This window comes from Leucoraja erinacea, chromosome 22, assembly GCF_028641065.1.
Source record: "Leucoraja erinacea ecotype New England chromosome 22, Leri_hhj_1, whole genome shotgun sequence".
Lineage (NCBI taxonomy): Eukaryota > Metazoa > Chordata > Chondrichthyes > Rajiformes > Rajidae > Leucoraja > Leucoraja erinaceus.
This window is the reverse complement of record NC_073398.1, coordinates 15,817,196-15,843,816: the sequence shown is the minus strand read 5'-3', so window position 1 is coordinate 15,843,816 and position 26,621 is coordinate 15,817,196. Positions and strand designations below refer to the sequence as shown.

General features: G+C 42.4%; 2 protein-coding genes across 2 annotated transcripts in view; one reads left to right on the top strand and one right to left on the bottom strand.

The window, feature by feature from the left end:
- Positions 1–25,146, bottom strand: part of ndufa9a (NADH:ubiquinone oxidoreductase subunit A9a) — a 170,540-nt gene extending 145,394 nt beyond the window's left edge. The window contains exon 1 of the mRNA XM_055653008.1: positions 25,143–25,146. The gene's annotated coding sequence lies outside the window, so the exon portion shown is untranslated. The remainder of the gene's footprint in view (positions 1–25,142) is intronic.
- Positions 2,817–7,451, top strand: LOC129707752 (fibroblast growth factor 19-like). Its single transcript, XM_055653018.1, has 3 exons — positions 2,817–3,447; positions 4,362–4,465; positions 5,399–7,451. The coding sequence occupies exons 1-3, from the start codon at positions 3,225–3,227 to the stop codon at positions 5,690–5,692; spliced, it is 621 nt and encodes a 206-aa protein (XP_055508993.1). The 5' UTR covers positions 2,817–3,224; the 3' UTR covers positions 5,693–7,451.
- Positions 25,147–26,621: the final 1,475 nt, after the last annotated feature.

Sequence of the window (26,621 nt, the reverse complement as noted above, 5' to 3'; positions counted from 1 at the left end):
TCCCCTCTTGGAATCATGTCCACTCATTCCAGATCCTTCATTGACATCTACACACTCATCTCAGGATCTGAACCTTCACAACCCCCTCAGGATCTTCTATGTTCCAGTAAGATGTCACCCCTTATTCTTCTAAACTCCAGAGAAGGTAGATCTATGTTTTAGCCATCTGTGACAGACAACCCTCTCATCCCAGGAATTAGCTGGGTTACCTCCAATCCAAAATATTATTTCCTGAACAAGAACTCCAGGTGTGACCTCATCAGCACCCTGGACAATACTTGTCTATTTCTCAACCCAGCTCTCTTGCAATTACGGTATTTCCATGATCCCTAGGTTCCTCACTAACTTTTACGCCAATGGTGTAATACCGCAAAATGCTTGGCTAAATTTTTTTTCGTATCAATCCATTTTGGGGAAGATTTTCTGCATGTTGTATTGTACTATGATTCCGATTGATATCTGCTCTCTGTATAATAGTCTCACATCTGGCATCTCAGAATTATATCACTGCTGAAGTTTGACTCAGAATGCAGTTTAGAAATCGATCCTAATCGTTGAAAGACAGTTTTTACTTTAGTTTGTTATTTGAATCTGACTTGCACAATAGAATTAACTATATCACTGAAATTTAACATTATTTGGCTTTTAAAGAAATGCCACATGTTTTATTTTAATCTCGAATTGATTTGATTTTGCTGTACCTTGCTGTAGCAGATTTCTAAATTCATGGCAATAATTTTCTCCAGAACAGAGGAAATGAGTTGGCTATCTCGCCCTTGGGACTGTTCCCCATTCATTGAGTTCATCTCGCTCTGTAACTTATTTGCATTCGGGTCAATATAGATTCCATGACTACAGAGTAAGCCATTTGATACAATTTATTTTCCTATATTTACTGCCAGCCGTTACGGATTGTTAGAGTTTCGGAGAACCGACGCATGTTGAACAGTGAGGCAGTGTTCAGGTGGTTCTGGTGAAATGCATACTTGCCCAGTAAGTCATATCTCAAGTGATTCACTTTAAATGCAAGGTGTGTAATGCAAAATACTCTTCTTACTTTCCTGCAAAGTATCACACAGTGAGAGCTTTAAAAGTGCACTGACCAGTTGCAGTATAGAATGTTTGTTTCCTATGCCGCAACAGACTGTCCGGCATCACAGCCAGAAATGTGAAGAGGTTTGGTTGCCAAACTGTTTCAATGTTAAGATATACAATGGTACCGAAAATGTAACCAAGTCGTTTTCCCCCTTTTTTCTTTTAGATTTCTTGAAATGTTTGTCGGAGATCACCTTTTCTGAGGAGATGGGGGTAGTTGGTGGGGAGGTGGGTTTGCAGTGACACACACCAAGAACCTGGGGGGTTTTGTTGGGATTGGGGAATGTGGAATGGACTGGCACCAGGGTGAGTGCGTCCCCTTGTGGAGATTGTAATGTCTTACTCGCTGTGGAGTAACTCACCTTCCCGAATGATTTACAGAGCAACTTTAAAATGACTTTTCAAACGGATTTTTCATAATGTCCAAACTTTTCACGCAATAATTGATATTTTGCTGAAAAATACTTCAAAGCCCGAGACATTTTCATTGCATTTCTCGATTCATCACGGCCAATTGATTTGACTAAAGTCGATTGGAAGTCCGAAAGAATTTTAAATCCTTCGCAGATGGAAGAGTTAAACTGCACCTGGAGACAGGAGAGACTGCAGATGCTGGAATCTTGAATTAAAAAATAAAGCGCTGGCCGAACTCAGCAGACGAGACGGCATCTGTGGAGGATGTTTCAGACTCTGAGGAAGGGTCCCGAGCCGAAACGCCTCCTACCCATTTCCCTCCACATTTAACTACTGCTGCTTTGAAACATGCGTTTACTTGTTCACATCTTTTCGTCAGATGGTCCACTTAAAAGTGCACAACAAACGTTTCAAATGATCGGAATTTAGTATATTTAATGTAGAAACCTTAAACAAAAAAGTGGGTAGACATCCACTCGTAAGAACTTTACGCTGAGTTCGTGCGAAACATGCCTTTACGTGCTTCCACGCTGCAGACCTCGGGTGACCGTTGATATAATTGACTTTCCCGGAATCTCTGCCACCCATTCCACGTTTCTGGAAATGACACACGCGGCCGCGGAACTCCAGCGGCTCACACGTCGGACGTGAAGGCAGAGAAGTGGTTGTGTATCGGCATTCCCTGCTCCAGGAAGCATGACACGTGGCCCTCGGTGTGAGAATCGGGCTGGAGGCAGCAAGGTTCACGTTGCAGGGACATGCGGGGAAGATCCGTGCATCTGGCACGGTTCGCCCAGAGAAGTGGACACTGGCGGAAAGCGGCACTCTCTGCTTCTGGCGTGTGCCGCTGCAACTTTACTGAGGAAATTAAAGAAACTAAAGCATCCAGTGAAATAAATTGTTCCCAGTTAATAATCACAAGAGTTGTGAAATTGGCCTGAATTTAATCTTCCGTCCAAATAAAAGATAACATCGTTTTGCGGAGGCGTCGGTTTATCGGAAGGGCAGATTTCAGTGGCTGTTTACAACAAAATTGATGTACAAATAAAGTTCTTGGCGTTGGAGTTAGTGAAATCAAATATTGTTCGATGTTAACTGGGAAGATACAGTCGGGTGGGTAGGAGAACGCCTCCAAATCAGGGCTTCTGGTTATTAACGTGGACGGGAGCACCTCCTGAGATTCAAATCATGCATAAAAGAGTTAAAGTTAATGTGCGCTCCCGATAACCCGCTGCCGCACCTGCCCTGGGAGAACAGAGGCGAGAATTTGGACAAGGCTGGGCAGAAGTGAGCTGGTTGTAGGGAGAGAGAGCGCCGAGCAGACGGCTGGTAACCAGGTCAGAGATTACCAGAAGTTGCTTGTGAACTTGGAATGTAAAGTCGGCAATAGAAAGTCGTGCTAAAGTTGGTCCTGCTACATGCAGCCCGCGTTGAAGGGCTGGCACTGTGTAACTATGGCAATTAGCAAGCAGCCCCAGCGCCCTCCCCTCCCCTCCTCCTAAATGACTGTCCCACTAAGGACCAAGTGCAGAAACCCATAGCCTGACCCAGAGCTGTCGCATCACTGGCTTTTTGCCGGGGTTTAAGGTGATTCTGATGTCATTTTCTGATTGACTTTAAAAGCAGCGCCATGGGTTCGGGAGCGGAAGAACGATCGGGGTTGACCAGGAGAAGGTCCGAGCTCTACACACCCAGCTCCAGCCCTTGGTCTAGACATGGGCGCCTGGTTTACCCACCTGATACTGCAGCTCGCCGCAATCCTCGGGTTTTCACTGGTCACGCCAACTCCTCTGGTCAGGACGGACCCAGGGGCGCAACTGGAGCGGGACTGGGGTCAGCAGGTCCGATTCAAGCATCTGTACATGGAAGGCAATAGCAGGCACTTACAGATCAACCCTGACGGGCACATCGACAGCTCGCACACCCAGAACTTTTACAGTAAGTGCTGCGCTTCCAGACTTAGATTGTTGTAACACGTCCTGACAATATAACTTTAAATCTTCATTTATCTGAATTGGGCTTGAGCTTCTCCTGTTCGTGTAGTACAGACTGTCACACTAGACTCGTGTTGCGGTCAGATTGTCTAATGTAGTTAGCGGGCAAGTAGTAGTTTAACAAAAACGTCCACACCATCTGGAATCGTCAGACCCATGATTGGGAATACACTTATTGTGGAAACGCCGGTCCGTTCGCTAACCGTGATAAATAGAACAAGTCACTCTGTACAGTAGGTAGACAAAAATGCTGGAGAAACTCAGCGGGTGATACAGCGTCTATGGAGCGAAGGAATAGGCAACGTTTCGGGTCGAGACACTTCGTCAGATTGTCTACCTTCGATTTTTTTCAGATTCTTTCTTAAACACTCTGCACAGTATATCAGTAAATACATGTATCTTGTTTCAGTTCTAGTTTAAGCCGAACGGTTCCATCAAATTCTATCAATTGCTCTCCAAAGGCAATTTGCGCAGATTTTGAACGTTCCTTTCACTTGTCTACATGTTCGGGGGAATTGTGGAATGACAAGGGGACCAAGTGGCGGGATAGTTGAGAGGAGGAGGCGATCTGTGGAAAGCACTGGGGTGCAATTTCTCACATCACCCCTGACTCAACGATATAGCACAGATAAAGGCCATTCGGCCAGTCTTACTGTGCTGTATTTTTGAAAGTGTCCTCCAATTACCCCCAATTTCACAGCCCTGCAAATCTGCCTCTTCAACCGTAGTCCTCCTTAACGCCTTGTCAAAGGGTAGAATATGATGTGGGATGTGGGATGTGGGATGGGTCTCCAGCTCGCTCCCTCGGTTACATTACAGAGCCGTGAGCAATACGAGGCTGTTTTTTTTTGGTTGCAGCTCTACTGGAGATCAAAGCAGTGGAGCGGGGCCAGGTGGTGATCCGAGGCGTGAATACGGACCAGTACTTGTGCATGGACACCGAGGGAAGCATCTTCGGATCGGTGAGTCCCGCCTTCTGGTTGCAGGAGACTGTCTGGGCCCCGGGTTTTGAACACGAGGATCCCACTTCCCCCGAAGCATGCTTTCCCTGGGATTCTGAATGGAAATCACAGCTTGTCCCTGTAGACCTGTTAAAGCACAGGAGCAGCCATTCGGTCCATCATCCACGCGTCCCAACAGAACAACCCATTAGCCCCATCGTCCACGGCCATGCACACCTCTCCCTCTAATACCTATCCACTTCTCTCTAAATGCCACAAAGGAACCTGTTTCCATCTCACCGCAACTTGGGCAGCTTACAGCCCAGTGGCATGAATATTGATTTATCTAACTTCAAGTAACCCCAGCATTCCCTCTCTCTCACCATCCCTCCCCCACCCAAGTCTCACTAGGTATCTCGTTTTCACCCAACAAACAGCTAACAATGGCCTGTTTCCTTTATCGTCGTTACGTTTTTTGCATATCTGTCATTCATTGGTCTTTTTCTCTCTCCATTATCGTCCACGTCTCCCGTTCCCCTTATCCCTGACTAGTCTGAAGAAGGGTCTCGACCCGAAACGTCACCCATTCCTTCTCTCCAGAGATGCTGCTTGTCCCGCTGAGTCACTCCAGCTTTTTGTGTCTATCTTCAGATTCCCAACATCCCCGCCGCTTGAAATAGTCACTCCTCATGCCTCTCTTCATCCTCTAGCTCTTTGTGTTACACCTGTCACCCCTTCACCAAGAGTCACAGGCTGGCTCTATCTTCGCCCCCTCTCATTTTACTTACTTCAGTCCGTCTTCTCTTGTTCAGAAGGACGTGCCCCCCCCCAGTTTCGACAACCTTGTAACCGTATTCCCGCGGTACAGGGACCATTCCTGGAAATCTCCCCACTGTACCCAGAACTGAATGCAGGAGCCGGTCGCTAATCTCTCTCCCTCTCTTTCATGCACAGACAACCTACCGTGAAGATGATTGTAACTTCAACGAGGAGCAGTTGGAAACATTTTACAACGTGTACCACTCGCCCAGGCATAAGAAGGTGCTAAGTCTAAGCCTGGAGAAGCGCCCATACGTCCCCAACAGAGAACTTCCTCCCCTTTCCATGTTTTTGCCGAGAGAAAACGAGTTGCCGACGGCAACGTACAGCAGGCGGAGCTCGGAGAGAGAGACGAACGACACCGACCCCTTTGGCATGAGGTCCGGGCAGCAGGCGAGCCCGAAGTTGTCCAGAAGTAGCAGGGGCTAACGGGATAGTCCGGTCGCGTTGAGAGACCCATCCCGTGGTGACATTGACTCAAAGCACTGTTTCTTGTGTTCCGTTCTATTTATTTATTGCTGTGCAAGGCGCACAGTTCATGGATTGGAAAGTAAGAGTAGGTAAATGAAGAGTTGGTGGCAAGGTTAGGGCAGAAGATGACAAAGCCATGACAGTGGATGGAAGCCATTCCTAGTTAATCCCTCCACAGGACCACAGACCACATCGGAATATTCACTTTTATATTACTGGTTCCAAGATTCTCACTTCCACTACTCTCCTTGGAATTCTATTGATTATATTGTTCGAATATTCTATGGAGAAATTAAAAAAACACCCTTTGCCATTTTAGACCAAATCCATCCACCTGCTCAAACTGTTTAAAGTATTACTCAACCTTTCCATACTTGATTTACTTACCTCTGTGTAAGGCCATCTTTCAGATATTTCCTTTCCGTGTTTCTGGAGTCTTTATTCCCTTCTCTGCCCTCACACCCTCTCACGGCACTGCCTCGGGATTTGGGGATCATCCTTATCCCAGTAACTAGAAATGATCAAGTTACACCAACCAAAGCAACCTGTTGATTAACCAGGACTTTCTCTGGAATATTCTTTATGAACGAGGTGGAATATTCAATGTCTAGCCTTTAATGTCTTTAATAAGACATTGAGATATTTTGGGGCTTGATTCATGTTGACTTTAAAACCATTTGTAGAATTTATGTATCACCTATTTGTCTTTTCGTCCATGCATTAGTTTACTCTGGCCTGTATTGAATTCCGTGCCTCCAGTAGCACACTGCCTCAAATTCCTTCCAATAACATTACAATCTCTTGATAGCTTTGGAAAATGTGTCCACTGTGCCTTAAGTTACTGGCGGCAGCTTGTTGATGTCAATCCGCAATGGTCTTGGTCTCAACAATGAGACCTCGCCACCTCACAGTCCTACTCCATCACCCACATAACCTCCCCAACCAGCATTGGCTGCATTTTACTCTTCAACATATTTATTTTCCATTCCTGCAATTTACCTTAAATATTTGATTTCATTGTGTTTTTTGTGTGTGTAACTGTGTCAAATGTCTATTTGCAATCCAGTATACTGTACTTAAGGCCAACCCAGGACCACTTGGAGTCCTGGTTCTCAAAGGAGGCAGATCCAGCTGATTGACTCCCTTCAAAAATCAAATGAGTTTATTGGCCTTCTTACCTTCTTACCAAATTTCACAGGTTGAGATGAGAAGGACAATGTACCTGTACATGCCTTTCATTTCACATAGGCAAAAGACTTGAATCACTCCCTCTGCAAATAAAGTAGGTGAATCTCGTGGGTGAAATTATACTGCCTACTCTGAATTATCTATTTATTTAAATTATTGCTGTCAATATTTATATTTATATGCATATACAACTACTTTTTATTAAAAAAAACGTTTTTATTTAAGTGATGATTTGTATGATGTTGATAATAAAGCAATAATGGACCATACGTTAATTGTTCCCCTTTGAAGTTTTGCATTTGTTTGAATAATCAATGGTGACTACTATACGGTCAAATAATAGTGGTCAGTTTGTCAGCGACTATTTTATGCAGTACTTTGAATAAACAACAATTAAGCATTTCCTTCAAACGCTCTTTTATTTTTGGTAGTAACATCCTTGGGGCATAATGTCTAAAGCACTCACACAATAGAATATCAGTACGCAATGGAGCATTTACACCACAACTTTTATTTATGAAGAGAGGACCATTAGGATTGACAAATCTTAGCTAATTAATGGGTGTGCAGTTTAATGGAGATATTCATCATATCATGTAAAATATCATTCAGTTTCAAGCTCTTGAATGTTATCATTCCTGGAAAGGGCTGGAGAGGATATAACTTATTTTGTATATTTTTAATCTGGAACTGTCCAGCATTACTGAGGAATGACATCAATTGGCACGATTTGAAGTATAAGTCAAATACATTTTTTTTTTTAAACATTAAAACTACATACTCCCCTTCATTCTGCATAATATTTAATCATTTTTGCCCATAGTATTTCAATTGGTACTGACTGGATTTTTACTGGAAGGTTTTGCAAATGCTGTTTCAGGTCAAGTTGCCAATGCAAATAAAAATGGCCCCAATATTTGTACCATAAGTGCAATGACTGAGATAAGCACTGGACTGGACTGGAGGCTGACACAATAAACATATGGTTTCAGTTTCATCCATTGCACATTACAGTTTTAACTTGTGAACTGTTGTAATAATTTGCAATGTGGCTTCTGTAAGAATTTGAAATTTGAAAATCAACATAGTTTTGTTACAGAACGTACAGAAAAATGCTGGAGAAACTCAGCGGGTGCAGCAGCATCTATGGAGCGAAGGAAATAGGCAAACCTTCGGGCCAAAACCCTTCTTCAGACTGATAGAGGGGGGGGGGGGGAGAAGAAAGGGGAGAAGAAAGGAAAGGGAGGAGGAGGAGAGACAGCCCAAAATTGGGAGGGTTTGAGGGGAGAGATAGGAATTTCCGGGGGATTTCCTTGTTACCTTTGAGCTTGGCAGAAATAATGGCCGCAGCAGCATTTGAACCTACTACTGGCTAACAAAATTGGGAGAACACCTTTTATAATTCTATTTTGACATTTGCTTGTGACTGCCTGAAGGTGTGAAGCCCCCTTTGCAAACATCTAAAAACAGCCATAAACATTAGTTCCATCAGAAAAATATATAGAAGACTCAAAAAAAAGGAGGAATTCTAGGATTCTTCTTGGAAGCCACAGCCCCAATAATAATTGATTTATCTTTTAGGTGTTAAAATAAGGCAAACTTGATCTGTTGTGTAGGTGGAAGTGCAGAAGGTTGCCTGTACTGGGGAGGAGTGTAAGAAAAGATTCATTGATTCAGAGAGTTTTAATAACCAATCCTTATCAGGGAGTTTAAAAGTAGGGAAATAGTTCAACATTGGGAGGAAGAGTAAGACAGTGGGGAAAGCACTCATGCTCATCTGGGCACATGAGCTAAATGTGTGTGTTTTTCCCAAAGCTGTCCTCAACTTTGAGCAACTAGGATTCCTATGGTCCATGCATTAAACCTGTAAAGCAGGTTATACCTGGGGTTCCTAGTCCAAATAAAATATATAAATAGGCACAAAAAGCAGGAGTAACTCAGCAGGACAGGCAGCATTTCTGGAGAGAAGGAATGGGTGACGTTTTGGGTCGAGACTCTTCTTCAGACTAGTCAGGGGATAGGGAAACGAGAGATATAGACGATGATGTAGAGAGATATAGAACAATGACTGAAAGATATGTAAAAAAGTAACGATGATAAAGGAAAGAGTCCCGCTGAGTTACTCCAGCTTTTTGTGTCTATCTTTGATTTAAACCAGCATCTGCAGTTGCTTCCAACACATAATATATAAATAGACACCATATCTCTTTGAAGTCAGTTGGATGCCAAGCATCTGTCTTGTCAATGGGTGGTTTGGAGGTAAAATCACATTAACCCCATCACTTTACAACCTCGTAAAATATTAACAGTAGTTGCAGTAGCTGCAGTTCAGGAACTAATAAAGATTATGATCATCCCCAGCACAACTACCACTGCTCCAACCACTGCTGAATATCACATTCACAAATATCTTGCACCATTATCCTGTGAATCCACAACATTAATATGGTTAACATTAAAAATGTGCTCAAGTAATACATATGAAACATAATTTGATTTTGGGTGTACAGAAGAAGGATCCTCAATCCTCAAAACATTGGGAAAAGTCCACAACCACTTTGCAGTAAAAGCAGAATTTGGTTGCTGGCCTCGGCATTTGATATTGGCAGACATTGGACTTGTTCTGTTATTTGTAGTCTCCAGGGCAATGTGCAATATTCATTTTTTGCCAGCATGTTACGTTATTGCTGTCTGTTGGGAACTATAGGGACTGAAGGTTGTGTGTTTGAACTCAGTTAAGGTCAGCTACCACTTCTTAAAGAAGAAGCACAGGCTGGCTGCAGGCAAAGATAAAGCTCCCCTGTGCTCAGACATGGGGATGTAGCAAGAACTGAAAGGGCACCAGAGTTTTCTGATGATGTTCAGGACACTGGATGATTGTAGACTATTATCTGAATGGTGGCCGATGAGGAAAAGGGGAGATGCAACAAGACCTGGGTGGCATGGTACACCAGTCATTAAAAGTAGGCATGCAGGTGCAGCAGGCAGTGAAGAAGGCGAACGGTATGTTAGCATTCATAGCAATAGGATTGGAGTATAGGAGCAGGGAGGTTCTACTGCAGTTGTACAGGGTCTTGGTGAGACCACACCTGGAGTATTGCGTACAGTTTTGGTTTCCTAATCTGAGGAAATACATTCTTGCCATAGAGGGAGTACAGAGAAGGTTCACCAGACTGATTCCTGGGATGTCAGGACTTTCATATGAAGAAAGACTGGATAGACTCGGCTTGTACTTGCTAGAATTTAGAAGATTGAGGGGGGATCTTAAAGAAACTTACAAAATTCTTAAGAGGTTGGACAGGCTAGATGCAGGAAGATTGTTCCCGATGTTGGGGAAGTCCAGAACAAGGATCACAGCTTAAGGATAAAGGGAAAATCATTTAGGACCGAGATGAGAAAAACATTTTTCACACAGAGAGTGATGAATCTCTGGAATTCTCTGCCACAGAAGGTAGTTGAGTTGAGGCCAGTTCATTGGTTATATTTAAGAGAGAGTTAGATGTGGCCCTTGTGGGAGTATGGAGAGAAGGCAGGTACAGGATACTGAGTTGGATGATCAGCCACGATCATATTGAATGGCGGTGCAGGCTCGAAGGGCCGAATGGCCTACTCCTGCACCTTTTTTCTATGTTTCTATGAGAGGAAGAAGATGCTGCTCCTAAAAGGGGTAGAAACAGCTTTGTGTTCTGTGGTATTCAGGGGGCAAAGAAGAGAATGCAGACCCTGCCTGTTCATGGCATGAATTCAAAGGTTTAAGGGATCTTCTAATTATTGAGCAAGATTGCCATCCTCTCTGCCGGCACCTTACACTCCTTTAGTTCCAGCACTCATTAACATGCCCTCCATTGCTTCGCTGCAGCACATTAACACACATCATCTCTGTCCAACTAGTGCTCTCACCATTATTTCAAATCCTACACCCCTTACATTTGGCTCGCTCTGACTGAAATTGCATGCCCTCACCGTGACTGCCTGGGTTACTCTCCAAGATCGGCTTGTGCAAGTTGGGCACAAAAGGACCTGGTTCTGTCCTGCACGACTCTCCTGGCATTCTTTCTCAGTTTGGTAGGTTTATTGCCCCAGTGTGTAGATGAGTGGTAGAATGTAGTGGGGGGGGGGGGGGGGGGGGGGGGGGGGGGGGGGGGGGGGAGGGATGGGGGGGGGGAGGGAGGGGGGGGGGGTATGAACGGAATGTGGGGAGATCAGGTAACAGGGAAAACTAGTGGGAAATTGTTTTTTTTATATGAACATCGGTTACACAATGGGCTGAAAAGTTCTCCTTTCATATCTTAAAGAGATATAATGACATGTTACATCTGTGCATGCCATCTAATCAAGCATGACAAGGACATCTACAAATCACCCCCATGACCATCTTTCATGATAGGGATCATCACCCAGGACTGGGGAGATGGGGAGCTGACACCAGGGTTGCACAAGAATCCTGGTTATGATGGGTAGGGAGAAGAGTCATGGGCACGGCAATGATAGACGAGACGGCACAAATGATTTCCTCCTTATTGCTACATTGGTATACTGTGTGCCTGATTCTCTTCCCAAGGACTGATGCAATGCAAAGTAGACTAGATGGGCCAATTGGCCTGATTCTTCTCCTATCACTTACAACATGCCTACCTCCTTGCTATACAACATCAGATGGTCCCATGAAGATCTGATCTTGAAATGCCACTTGAATTTCCCCAAAACACATGGATAAGACAGAATGCCAATGAAATGAGATCTCTACTCCTTCAATGTTATCCCTGCGATTGATCCTGCTATAATTTGTAAACCAAGTTTCTTGTAATCAGTTACTGGCAAGTCAAGAATATAACTGGCAATTGGCACTTGATGGATATATTCAAGATGATGGGGGCTGTCGTTGTTGTAGAGTAAACTACATACTGGATAGTTGAAAATGAAATGATACAACATCTTAAACTGGCTACTGGTTTCTGGAGATCAAACACCTTAAAAAAAACACCTGGACACCATTTAGTGATTCAATAATGGAATTTACAGAGGTCTGGTGACATAAAAGCATTAAAATGACATGGAAATATTAATTGCCGATCAGAAAGAGATCACAGAGGAAAGGATTGCTGTGAATGCATGGAAAAAGTCAGTCCGAAAACTATCAGAGGCTTGTAGAGTTTGCTGACAACGGTACCAACTGCTACCTTCTACTTTTTAGCAGTTCACAGAAACATAGAAAATAGGTGCAGGAGTAGGCCATTCGGCCCTTCGAGCCTGCACCGCCATTCAATATGATCATGGCTGATCATCCAACTCAGTATCCTGTACCTGCCTTCTCTCCATACCCCCTGATCCCTTTAGCCCCAAGGACCACATCTAACTCCCTCTTACATATAGCCAATGAACTGGCCTCAACTACCTTCTGTGGCAGAGAGTTCCAGAGATTCACCACTCTTTGTGTGAAAAATGATTTCCCCTTTATCCTTAAACTGTGGCCCCTTGGCCTGGACTTCCCCAACATCGGGAACAATCTTCCTGCATCTAGCCTGTCCAACCCCTTAAGAATTTTTGTAAGTTCAGAGCAACAAGAATTCAATGGCTTAATACGACAGGCAATGGAATGAAAGCACTGGTTCTGTATATTGAATTGGCACCATATGGTGCTGTGCACTGTTCCCTCACTTTGTAATGCAATGGAAACTAGGCTACATGAACATATTAATGTATTAAGCAAATTTTAACACAATATATTTAGATGATTTAATTCTGTCATACATAAGAATAAGCAAAATCCTTTGCGTTATGCCCATGGGTTATGGTATCACAGCGATGATCAACTTTTAGCGTCTATTTATAATTAACATTATTAACCAAATCTGTACATATTCCTGTATTTACAGAGTAAGAACACATTGTATCTGATATATCCATACAAAATATTCAGACATTGATTTCAATGCTTCAGTTTTACAGGGAAAACCTGGTGGGACATTTTCACAGTTGCACCCTGAGAACATGAGGTTGACCATCTGAGCGACGGGTGGCTGCACTGAACTGATGCCCATGGCGCATGTCAGTGGTAGAGCAGGGATGGTCTACCGTGAAAGCGCTCTATTTTACAAAGGTGGAGAACACCAGGGCTCCTGTGACATGGCTCTCAGAAGCAGATTCAAATAGCATGTAGTTAACTGCACAAATTGTGACACAAGAGATAAAGTCCAAACTCTATGTAGGACCTAGCAACAACAAGAACCACTGAGGAATTATATCAAATCTGTGCTCCTTCACTCGACTCCATTCTGCATCAAAGCACACAATTATTGGCAAAGCGTGTTCAGCAAGCTTGGGATTTCCATGCTAGTGGATGAATCTTACATTAAATTCAACACAGAACTGTTGTCCTTTTCCAACAATTATCAGTCAAGACTAAATTTCATCTTTAATAAATGTGACTTTTAAAAATATCATATTTTAAATGTACAGTATCACCCTCATTTTTCCAAAATGACGTAATTCTCTTTCACTGTAGCAAACACTGACCGAGAACTGGCCCCAATTTTCTCTTATAGAAACAAGGAACCGTAAGTGTTTATATACAGAAATAAGACACAAGGTGCTGGAGTAACTCAGCAGGTTCTCCAGATATACTGAGTTTCTCCAGCACTTTATGTCCAGTTTTCATCCGATTGCTCAGGCCCAGCATAGCACTTACTCACTATGGTTTGTGAAAATGGCAGGCAAAACATCTGACATTTTAGAACCTGAGTTTGTAGACTTGTAATTGGTTCTTTGTAGCTTGAAAAGAAGAAATAATTGGGCATATATTAAAATCAATCAAAATCGTGAAATCAGCAAGTTACTTTTTCTACAAGAATGGTTCGTTTTGACTGAAATTTCACAAATGCAAATACTTTTAAGTAAAACATTAATCGGATTGGGTTTTGATAGTAGAATGTAGAATGTATCTCTAGCATGGAACCATTTAATTGTAAAACAATCGGTCCTTATCCTAGCTGTTTTTTAAATATTATTAATCAAACTCAGGCAGACAAGCTAGGTGGGACACCGCATTCTACAGCAAGAGCCCATGGTCTGTGAAGATATGTGGCCCAGAGGTTGAAATCTTCAGACCAATTATAAGTATTCCAAACAAGATAAATGTCCTCAGATTAAAAGACTGTACTGCAGGAGGGAGTGAGGACAGAGTCTGGAAATTGTGCCCTAAACCTCAATGTGAGGCCAACCCAGAGTAAGAATAGTCAGAAGATAGACACAAAAAGCAAGAGTAACTCAGTGAGACAGGCAGCATCTCTGGAAAGAAGGTATGGGTGAGCTTTTGGGTCGAGACCCTTCTTCAGACTGAAAGTCACGGGAAAGGGAAACGAGAGATATAGATAATGATGTAGAGAGATATAGAACAAATGAATGAAATATATGCAAAAAGTAACGATGATAAAAGAAACAGGCCATGGTTAGCTGTTTGTTGGGTGAAAATGAAAAGCTGGTGCGGCTTGGATGGGGGAGGGATGGAGAGAGAGGGGATGCCGGGGTTACTTGAAGTTAGAGAAATCAATACAATCAGCTTCTGGGGTGATTGTGATGTTTGTGACATCAGGGAAGGATCCTCTTCGCATTTTAGGCATAAAAATATTCAAGGTCATTAGTAGAAGTGGTATTTATGTTTATTGTACTGCAACAGTTGTCATTAGTAGTGTTATTTATATTTACAGTAACTAATAAGGCTCAAAACTCAAAAAGCCTGTCAGCATAATCAGGAACCCACACCACCCCTGGCCACACACTCATTTCACCCCTGTCATCGGGAAGAGAGTACTGCAGCCTGAAAACTGTAACATCCAAGTTCAGGAACTGCTTCGTCCCTACAGCCATTCGGCTAGTAAACAACCTCAAATAAGCTCTGAACTACATAGACTATTATTGTTATTATTGCACAATTATGGTTTGTTTTTTGTGTACGTATGTGTGTACACGTATGTGTATATATATATATATATATACATATAACTAAAAGTCTCATCTTAACCACTTCCTGCCTGCGCTGTATATTGATTTTAGAAAAAACGCTACCCTATATTGCTATGATTTTGGCCATCCTACTCACAGTCCTCCTCCGCTGAGGCAGCCCCGAGGATTTTTCCGATCGATGAAAAATAAAAAAGTTATGAGCGTTTAAAAAATCTTCAGATCAGCTAATTGGTCCTCTCGCCTGTCAATCACCATGTTGAAGGTAACGCCCCTTCCAGGGCAGGGCAGGACTATAAAAACCCGGATGCCTGGATGTGAGTCAGTCACTCTGAAAGATCGTGAAGGAGAGGCCACAACTCTGATTCTGCTGTGAGGCTACTGAACTGTGAGTCTACAGCACTATGAGTCTACCCTTTATGTGCTTGATGTGGTTAACCCTTTATGTGCTTGCAATAAATGATTTTTTTAGCCAGCAATGTGCTTGCAATGAATGCTGATTTGCTAACCCTTAATGTGCTTGCAATAAATGCCTTGTTAGCCAGCAATGTGCTTGCAATGAATTATGATTTGTTAACCCTTAATATGCTTGCAATAAATGATGAAATTGTGAACCCTTAATGAAATGAAAAGAGTTGTTTAGCCTGACCTGTGCTTTTACTTCTGCTTTGCCTTTGCTTTGCTTGAGCTCACCTGAAATAAAAGCAAATGAGCAAATGGATTGTAATGTTGGCTGGCCCCGCCTGACCTGTGCTGTTGCTTTTGCTTTGCCTTTGCTTTGTTGGAGCTCACCTGAAATGAAAGCAAATGGATTGTATTGCTGACTGGCCCCGCCTGCCCTGTGCTTGCCTTGACTTAACTTGAAATGGATTGACTTGACATGAAATGGATTGAACTGGATAGTTGGCCCTGCACTCACTGTGCTTAACTTGACCCACAGCACCCATGCTAGCGCTCCAGAACCTCCCCCCTTATAATATATATATGTGTGTGTATTTGTGAGTATGTGTGTGTGTGTGTGTGTGTGTGTGTGTATATATATATATATATATATGTGTATATGTGTGTATATATATATATATATATATATATATATATATATATATATATATATATATATATATATATATATATATATATATATATACACACACACACACTGAACTTTTTTTCTCTCTCTCGTTTATTAGATTGTTTACAGTGTACTATGTTTACATACTCTGTTGTGCTGCTGCAAGTAAGCATTTCATTGTTCTATCTGGGACAAATGTCAATAAAACACACTTGAATCGTGAATCTAATAAAAGTTATTTTTTGAGAAGTTGATACTGTGTGAATAAGTAAGATTATATTATCTTTACAGCTGGGAGGTTTTGTAGTTATGAAAAGCACAATATAAATGCAGGTCCTTCCATCTTACCAAGGCAGAAAACGTATCAATCATCACTAGAGCCAGGGTTTTGCCATAAATGCCGTGCCTTTTCATGCCTTTTTTTTGATGATTTCACCAGGATATAATGCCTTTTTCACGATCGAGTGCCTAAATCAGCATTTTTTGCCGTTTTGCTAAAAGGTCGTGCTATTTTCTCTAGTTGTACCATGATTACAATGCCGTTTTCTATGTTAACACATTAATATTAATGTTATTACTGACGTGTTAACATAGTATAACTTACGAGAAAACTTCCACCACCAGGGCGAAACTGGGGGCGCCACCATCGGCCATTCATTCGTTCGTGCCGCTGGCCGCTGGTTCAGTCTTCTCCAAGATCTATTTAGGAAAGAATTGCTGATGCTGGAAAAATCGAAGGTAGACAAAAAATGCTGGAGAAATTCAGTGGGTGAGGCAGCATCTATGTAGAGAATGAATAGGCGACATTTTGGGTCAAGACCCTTTTTCAGACTGATGTGGGGGGGGGGGGGGGAGAGAAAAAGAAAGGAAGAGGCGGAGACAGTAGGACTAGAAGAAGAGCTGGGAAGGGGGAGGGGAGGAGGGAGAAGCCAAGGGCTATCTAGAATTAGAGAAGTCAATGTTGATACCGCTGGGGTGTAGACTACCCAAGCAAAATACCCAAGCTTGTCTCCTCACTACATTTACTGCTGGCTCCAGTCGTAAATCTGAGTTTTCGAGTGATCTGTGCAAGGCATTCATTGATGCTGGAATTCCACTGTGGAAATTGGAAAACAAATCTCTGAGGTTTTTTTTTTAGAGAAATAGACAGAGGAACATATACCAAGCGGGTCCTCATTACGGAAAAATTATGTTGACAGCAATTTCAACACCGTTGTGCAGAAAATTAGAGATGAAGTTGCATTCAACAAAATATGGATCCCGATAGGTGAGACAACCGATGCTGTGGGGAGATATGTTGCCAATTTGGTCATCGGTACACTGGAGGCAGGTCAACCATCAAAGGAGTATTTGTTGACATTGGAAGTATTGAAAACGTCATACAGCTCAACTATTGCTCAGTTGTTTACATCTTCACTTGCTGTACTTTGGCCAGAAGGTTTAAAACATGAGAATGTTCTTCTGTTTGTGACTGATGCAGCTCCGTACATGAAAAAAGCTGCTCATGCTCTTAAAGTTTTATTCCTCAAAATGATACATTTGACATGCTTAGCTCAATGACTTCATAGAATTGCCAAGCACATACATAGCTTGTTTCCAAATGTCGATCGCCTAGTTTCCAATGTCAAGAAAATCTTCCTCAAAGCACCGTCACGTGCGGGGTTGTTCAAGGAAATGGCATCCGAGATTCCACTACCTCCTCAGCTTGTTTTGACCAGGTGGGGTACATGGCTCTCTGCTGTACTCTACTATGCTGCAAATTGTGATTAGATACAATAAATCATCAACTGTTTTGAAGAAAAAGAATCTGCTGCAGTCAGGATCGTCAGTGAAATCATGCAGAAAAAGTCCCTCTTTTGTGATCTTGTGTTAATTGCTTCCAATTTTGCAAACTTCCCACAAGCGATCACTTCCCTAGAGAAATGTGGCAAAACATTAGTAAATAGCTTATAGGTTTTCAACAAAGTAACTGACGATATTTGTAAAGTTCCTGGAGATGTAGGTAAAGACATACAAGGTAAATGTGAGAGAGTGATTTTAGCTAACCAAGATCTTGAAGAAATACAAAACATAGCTAAAGTTCTCAAAGGTAGTTGTAATGCACAAGATATCGAAATGAATATAGAGTCTGGAGCTTGTTTCTGGTATGCACCAGTGACCTCAGCTGAGGTGGAAGGAAGTTTTTCACAACTGAAGCATATTCTGTCTGACAGACAGTATAGTTTAACACCAGATAATTTGAAAAATATGCTAGTACATATGTGCAACCAGGCAACTTTGGTCATTTAATGTAGTATACCTTTATATTATCATTTTTAACCATATTTTGGTGGTGGAAATAGATGCCTTTTTAGTCAATAAATGCATTTTTTAGTAATCTTATTATGCCCTTTTCCCTGCCTATTTCAGTTTTTTAGCGCCTAAACATCCTGGCTCTAATCATCACATTAATTGTCTACTCCAGTTCCTGAAATAAACCTCTTCCTGCAATTGAATAATGTTTTATACAATTCCAGCTACATTGAACGCCTGCTGACTTGAAACCAGAAGGGAATATCTGGAAATGGAAAGTGGAACTAAAAGAAAATATCTGTGTAGATCCCAGTCAACAATACAGACTTAACACTCCCGTGGAGAAATATGCATCTGTAAGTCTTGGATGAACCTCATGAGCCATTTGTGGTCCACAGGTAAAATATTCTCTTGGAGACTATGATCATTGACCAAGAGAGTCTATTGATAATCATTTGTAATATTAATCACTATTTATCAATGCTTGCCATCTTCTTTCTACTCTTCTGTTTCACCATTTTTTGTGGCCTTTAATGGCAATTGCTGTACTTTTCAAAACTCTAGAAATCTGAGGTTCAAGATCGCACTGTTCTGTCCAAACACTTTTTGAATCCTCAATTTCATCAATCTTCTCACTGCCACATTTGTTCTTAGACTTTAGATATACAGTGCGGAAAGAGACCTTTCGGCCTTCCAAGTCCGCGCCGATCAGTGATCAACCCATACACTAACACTATTCTACACACTAGGGACTATTTACAAGCCAATTAACCTACAAACCTGTACGTCTTAGGTGTGCGGGAAGAAACTGGAGCACCCGGAGAAAACCTATGAGATCACAGGGAGAACATACAAACTCCATATAGATATCACCCGCAGTCAGGATAGAACCTGGGTCTCTGGCGCTGTAAGGCAGCAACTCTGCACCATGGTGCCACTGTTTGTTGCAAATCAGTGATTATCCAATTGAGCCTTTCAAAAATTAGCTTCTGTTCTTATTTTAGTTTACAACTCCTCACTTCCCACAAACATCGACAAACCAGAGCAAACTGTCCTTGGATACAAAATTGAAAGTTAATGTACATCAATTCAAAGATCAGATGAATTACAAAACACAATCATGACTTCTTGGCTTGAATAGATGACTTCTAGAACAGAAATGGGCATTTTGACACATCATCTTGCTCCAGCGTGATGTCTCCTTCATATTCACTGGTGGATGTCAAGGAAACCCTGGCGCTGGGGGTAAGGGGTTGAAGTTTAGGAAGCATTGTTGTCACAAGATACAACAGTCTAAGTTATATCCTCCACAATAATTCCAATGACAGCCTGTGATAGGGTTTCTTTGGTAAGGATGGCCCCAATGCCAATTTTTTGCTCCTTCTTGGACCATGGACACCAAGCAATTGATTAATTATATGGAGCCAGCAAAGATTGGGTACTTGCTTATCCAATTCAGATCAATAAATGAACAAACACTTAGTTTACTCAAACTGTGAGTCAGCAACAAGCTTCCCATAAAATCAAGAATTGTCAAATATTGCTCAAATAAAGTCAGGAATACAAGATTTAGCAACAATAATAACATATTATTAAATCATGTGGGATTTACAATAACATTTACAAAAGATTACAAAATGTGGGGGAAATAAAAGAACAAGATCTGTTTGAAATGGGAATATGCTGATTATTGTGCAATTGCCAAAAGTCCAGAGCAAGGTGACGTCATAGCCTTGAACAAAATGTAGTGATGAACAAAAGTGAAAAGATATGAAGTGCAGTGGGTGATAGTCAGCCAAAAGTGACAAACGTTGCAGCATCACCAAATATTACCAGATAATGTTGGGTGAGAGAAAGCGGAGAATGACATAATTTGATATAAACCTAGAATCAACTCATGACCAACAGCCACATACACGTTTTACGATGAGAATCTCACAAAGAATGAGGAAGGAGGCTAAGTAACTTCATTGTCCAAAGCTCCACTGCTGGATCAAATAAAAACATGAGGTGAACTTCATCTGCGGTTGTCAGCAATAAACACATGAAAACGTTATCTGCACTCAACTCCAAATATTCCATTAACTCAAATCCTACCAACAACTGGAGAGTTGATCAAAGCTACCATCTACCTCATTGGAGAATCCTGGATGAACTTTACTGAACTCTACCTTGCACTAAATGTTATTCATGTTATTCCGTTTATCGTGGGGCTTGATTGTAATCATGTATTGTCTTTCCACTACTGGTTAGCACGCAACAAAAGTTTTTCACTGTACCTCGGTACATGTGACAATAAACTAAACTCAAACCCAATAACTGGACGTGGGAAGATGAGAACAGCTCATGGCTGATATTGAGTGAGATCCCAGTGCTGGAGACCAAAAGTACCTAGCAATTCAAATCCAAGGAAAGATATTGTCAAGCTTGAAAGGGATCAAAAAAGATTTACGAGGATATTGCCAGGACTAGAGGGTGTGAGCTATAGGGAGAGGTTGAGTAGGCTGGGTCTCCCTTCCATTGAGCGTAGGAGGATGAGGGGAGATCTTATAGAAGTATACAAAATCATGAGAGGAATAGATCGGGTAGATGCACAGAGTTTTTTACCCAGAGTAGGGGAATCGAGGACCAGAGGTTCAAGGCGAAGGGAAGAAGATTTAATAGGAATCAGAGGGGTAACTTTTTCACAGAGGGTGGTGGGTGTATGGAACAAGCTGCCAGAGGAGGTAGTTGAGGCTGTGACTATCCCATAATTTAAGAAACAGTTGGCCAGGTACATGGATAGAACAGGTTTCGAGGGTTATGGACCAAGCGCAGGCAAGTGAGACTAGTGTAGCTGGGACATGTTGGCAGGTGTGGGCAAGTTGGGCTGAAAGGCCTGATTCCACACTGTATCACTCTATGACTAGACCTCAAAAAGAAAATATAACAGAAATAAATATAATCTGCAGCACAGAGGTGGTGCAGTAGAGCTTACAGCGCCAGAGACCCGAATTCGATCATGACTACGGGTTCTTGTCTGTATGGAGTTTGTACCTTCTCCCCATGACCTGCATTGGTTTTCTCTGAGATCTTTGGTTTCCTCCCTCACTACAAAAAACATACAGGTTTGTAGGTCAATTGGCAGTGTAAATGTAAAATTGTCCCTAGTGTGTGTAGGGTAGTGTTAATGTGCGAGGGTCGCTGGTCGGTGTGGACTCGGTGGGCCGAAGGGCCTGATTCTCTAAACTAAATTAAAACTAAATTTATTGAAACAATGTAAAAGGGAAGAGGTGAAAACCATAAGAGATGAGAATGAAAAAAAGAGATGAGCTGAAATATAATGTATAGTAATATTTCCTCCAAGTGATGGGAAGTTTTAAAGAGGTGATTAATGGGATCTAACAGGGCATATTCTTGCAAGTGGAAAATCAATGCATCTAATGCTTGAATTCCATAGATGACTAGATTCAGAGAATAAAAGAGATGGGGTTATGTTATGATAACTGTCAATTGCACAATAGAACAGGAAACCAAGCTGAATTTAAAAATATACAAAATAAAACTGTAAGTGAAAGTAAGAATGGCTGCGAGAATAGATTAGCAGATAACGACACAGAACCAAAAGTCTTCAGTAATAAAACAGAAGCCAAAGGTTGGCTGCATCAGTTAAGGAGATGTGTAAAAAAGAACTGCAGATGCTGGTTTAAATCGAAGGTAGACACAAAATACTGGAGTAACTCAGTGGGTAAGTCAGCATCTCTGGAGAGAAGGAATGGGCGACGTTTCGGGTCAAGACCCTTCTTCAGCTGAATAACAATTTTTAAACGGTTGCATTAGCACAAAGGCAGAATTGTACAGTTTAGAGTATTAATCAATGAAATGGAATAGTTCTTCCAAATGATGAATCAAATCATCTATTTTTGTAAAGTATAAAGGGCCTGTCCCACGAGCATGCGACTCCATGTGGCAAGCGCGACCTAAAGGGCCGGTCCCACCAGCATGCGACTCCATGCGGCAAGCATGACCTAACGTGGTCGCTTGAGCCGTACGGCCTCGCGGGGCCGGTCCCACTTTGATCGCCGGAGCTGTATGGAGTTGTGCTGAGTTGGTCCAGACATCGCGCGGGGCTCCGAAAAACTGACCGTGTTTAAAAATTCCGCGCGGCAACGGCCTGCCGGCCCGCAGCCTCCTCGGCGCCGTGTCACTCACTCGACCTCCGCGCGGCTCCCGCTTCTGGTTTGGTCGCGCTTGCCGCATGCAGGCGCATGCTGGTGGGACCGGCCCTTCAGGTCGTGCTTGCTGTATGGAGTCGCATGCTCGTGGGACAAGCCCTTTAGACCAGCAGGATTTGGAAAAACTGTCAAATATCCGCTCAGCTCTCTTTGCTACTGGTAGGATATCCCAGTGTACCCCAGATATTCTGTCTTGTATTTCATCTTTGTTAAACTTTCCATTGCCATGCACATATAATAAATCAATAAAGGATTGTAACTCAACTTCAAGATGGACCAAGGTCAACAATTACTGTGCGCTCATCAGTGAGACCAGCTCTACCATAAATTATGTTGCTTCATTTAAACTATTTTTATTAGTCACTTTTATTGCATTTGTAATAGAATTTATCCTTGTCATTACTTATTCATATTTACTGACACTTTTCAGAAAACCCTTTATAAATAGATGAAATTTGCTAAGTTTGATTTTTTTTAAATAACATTTACAACAAAAAAAGCAAAGTGCTGGAGTAACTCAGCAGGTCACACAAAAATAAAAAATGTTACGAAACAATTGCATGTTTGATTATGAAGATTGGGAATTACAAAGTACAATTTTAACGGAACATTTCAATCCAGGAAAAAAAATAAAAAGGAGATAAAATAAAATAAAAATATAAAATAAAATTTCTAAATCTTGATAAGATTCTGAAGATCTCTTGATAGAAATGTTCCTGTTAACTTGTTCACAATATCCTTTCTATAACGAAGGACAACACCAACACCATATTCCTAGCCTTTGATCTGGTCTTGAAACCATGTTATGTATATGGCTACTCCAGTTTAGTTGTTGGTCAGTGGTAACACTGAGGATATCGTCAGTGGGGGATTCTGTGATGGTAATGCCATTGAATGTCAGAGGGTTATTGATGGATCTTCTCTTGCCGGATATCGTCATTGTCTAGCACCTGTCCGGCCACCTAATCGCAGGGCCTGGATATTGTCCAGGTTTTGCTGTGTTTGGTGGTGGACTGCTTCATTACCTGCGGTGTCACAAGTGCTGCTGCACATTGGGCAATCAATAGTAAACATCCCTAATCTGATCCTAGAATTGAAGGGAAGAAGAAGGGTTTTGACCCGAAACATCGCCTATTCCTTCTCTCCATAGATGCTGCCTCACCCGCTGAATTTCTCCAGCATTTTTGTCTACCTGGACTTGAAGGAAGGTCATTGATGAAGCAGCTGAAGATGATTGGGCCTAGGACATAATCCAGAGGAATTCCCTGTGGGCCTGTAACCACCACAAACAAGCATCTTTTTTTGTGCTCGGTATGATTCCGACAAGTGGAGGGATTTTTACCCCTCATTCCCACTAACTCTAGTTTAGCCTGGCTCCTTGAAGTCTTCCTCGATCAGATGCTGCCTCGATGTCAAGGACAGTTACTCTCACTCCACTGCTGCAGTTTCTCCCTTTTGTTCCCATGATTAGTTCAAAGCTGTAATGAGTTTTGGAGCTGAGTGACTTTGCCAGAACCCAAGCTGAGCTTCAGTGAGCAGGCTGACCACAACCTGTGCTTTGCTGCCATCTAGAGTTCACATTCAGCCTGTGCTTGCGGAGATGTCTAATTATTGCTTGGAGCAGTGCATCATCCGACACACTGCATAATAACCCCTTATCGCGCTGATTCAATTAGCAACCACATTTTTGCAAACACATCTTGAATTAGGCGAACCACTAGCGTAGTGATTAATCAAAGCTGCGTAAATAGAATTTATTCCGTGAATAATAATAGCAAACGTTCATATTTATATTTCATTGATATTTTTATTTTGCAAAGCTGACTATCGTGCAGGAATTCCTGAAGATGCAAGTTAGAAGTTCAGAAATTAGGAACAAAAAGGAAAAACAATGTTTTTTACTGGGTAGAGGACAGATGCAGGTACGCTAACAATGATCAGAAGGGGAGTGTGGGCAAAAAATACCAAATAAAATCATTTTGAAAAAACCATGAATGCTGATAATACAGGAAAGGGCAGAGTAATGTTTCAGGTAGACACAAAATGCTGGAATAATTCAACAGGTCCTGCAGCATCCTTGGAGAAAATGGATAGGTGATGTTTCGGGTTGAGAGCCATCTAAAATGTTTTAGGTCTATGCCTGGATGAGATATTATAATTACAAGATAAGCAGGTAAATATGAACGTTTGCTATTATTATTCACGGAATAAATTCTATTTACGTAGCTTTGATTAATCACTACGCTAGTGGTTCGCCTAAGATGGACCAACAGCATTAACATTTAATGCTATATGCCCAAACAAAACTTCCCTCTGCTGTTAAATAGGAAATATTTTCTAAAATATGAAGTGTGATAATTTCAATTTCTGTGCTACATATGAATGAATGTTCACTAAGGTAACTCAGCGGGACAGACAGCATCTCTGGAGAGAAGGAATGGATGATGTTTCGGGTCAAAACCCTTCTTCAGACCGATGTCAGGGGAGTGGGCGCGACAGAAATAGAATGTAGTCGGAGACAGTAAGACTGGTGGGATATAATCATCCAACACTTTCGCCACCTCCAACGGGATCCAACTACTGGCCACGTCTTCCCACCTCCACACTTTTCTGATTTCCACAGAGACCGTTCCCCTTCGCAACTCCCTGGTCAACACGTCCCTTACCGCCCAAACCACCCCCTCCCCATGTACTTTCCCCTGCAACCGCAGGAGATGCAACACCTGTCCCTTTTACCTCCCCACTTGACTCCATCCAAGGACCCAGACAGTCTTTTCAGGTGAGGCAGAGGTTCACTTGCCCCTCCTCCAACCTCATCTACTGTATCCGCTGTTCCAGGTGTCAACTTCTGTACATCGGCGAGACCAAACGCAGGCTCTGCAATCGTTTCGCTGAACACCTCCGCTCAGTCTGCCTTAACCTACCCGATCTCCCAGTTGCTCAGCATATTAATTCCTCTCCCATTCCCAATCTGACCTTTCTGTCCTGGGCCTCCTCCATTGTCAGAGTGAGGCCCAGCGCAAATTGGAGGAACAGCACCTCATATTTCTCTTGGGTAGCTTACACCCCAGCAGTATGAACATTGACTTCTCTAACTTCAAATAGCCCTTACTTTCCCTTGCTCTCCATTCCCTCCCCCTTCCCAGTTCTCCCACCAGTCTGCCTCCGACTCCACTCTATCTCTGTCCCGTCTACTACCTTGACATCAGTCTGAAGAAAGATCTCAATCCGAAACGTCACCCATTTCTTCCTTCTCTCCGGAGATGCTGCCTGTCCCGCTGAGTTACTCCAGCATGTTGTGTCTACCTTCGATTTAAACCAGCATCTGCAGTTCTTTCCCGCACAAGGTAGATCGGGAGATTGGGAATACATCCTCAGCATATGAGAAACCCATCATCGGGTCATATTCATAGTCATGGAATCCCACAACACAGAAACAGGCCCTTTGACTCAATTTGTCTGTGCCAACAAAGATGTTCTATCTATACTAGGCTCATTTGCTCGCATTTGATATGTCTCCCTCTAGGTTCAGGTTTAGGTTTATTATTGTCACATGTACCAAGGTTGTGAAAAGCTTTGTTTGCATGCTATCCATTCAGGTCAGATAATACTATACATTAGCTGAGGAAGCACAATCTGCAGCAGGCAATGATGGTCCAATTCTACACGGCCATTGTAGAGTCTGATCTCACCTTCTCCATCATGGTCTGGGTTGGCTCAGCCACCAAGCACGACATCCTGAGGCTGCAGCGATTTGTTCGATCAGCTGAGAAGGTTATTGGCTGCAACCTTCCCTCCATTGATGAACTGTACACTGCAAGGGCCAGGAAATGAGCGGGCAAGATCATCTCCGACCCCTCTCACCCTGGCAACAAACTCTTTGAATCACTTCCCTCTGGAAGGCGACTCCGGACTGTCAAAGCTGCCACAGCCAGACATAAAAAGTTTTTATCCACGAGTAGTTGCTCTACTCAACAGCCAAAAATCTGTAGCCTCCCTTTGATCTGGTATTTTGTTGGTTCTTATGCTTGATCAATGGTGTTTTATTATTAATGTTTTATTATTATTAATATTTGGTGTTTTCTGAGTCATTCGTAACTGTCACTGTATGTCATGTTGTTACTTGTGGGCGGAGCACCAAGGCAAACTCCTTGTATGTGAA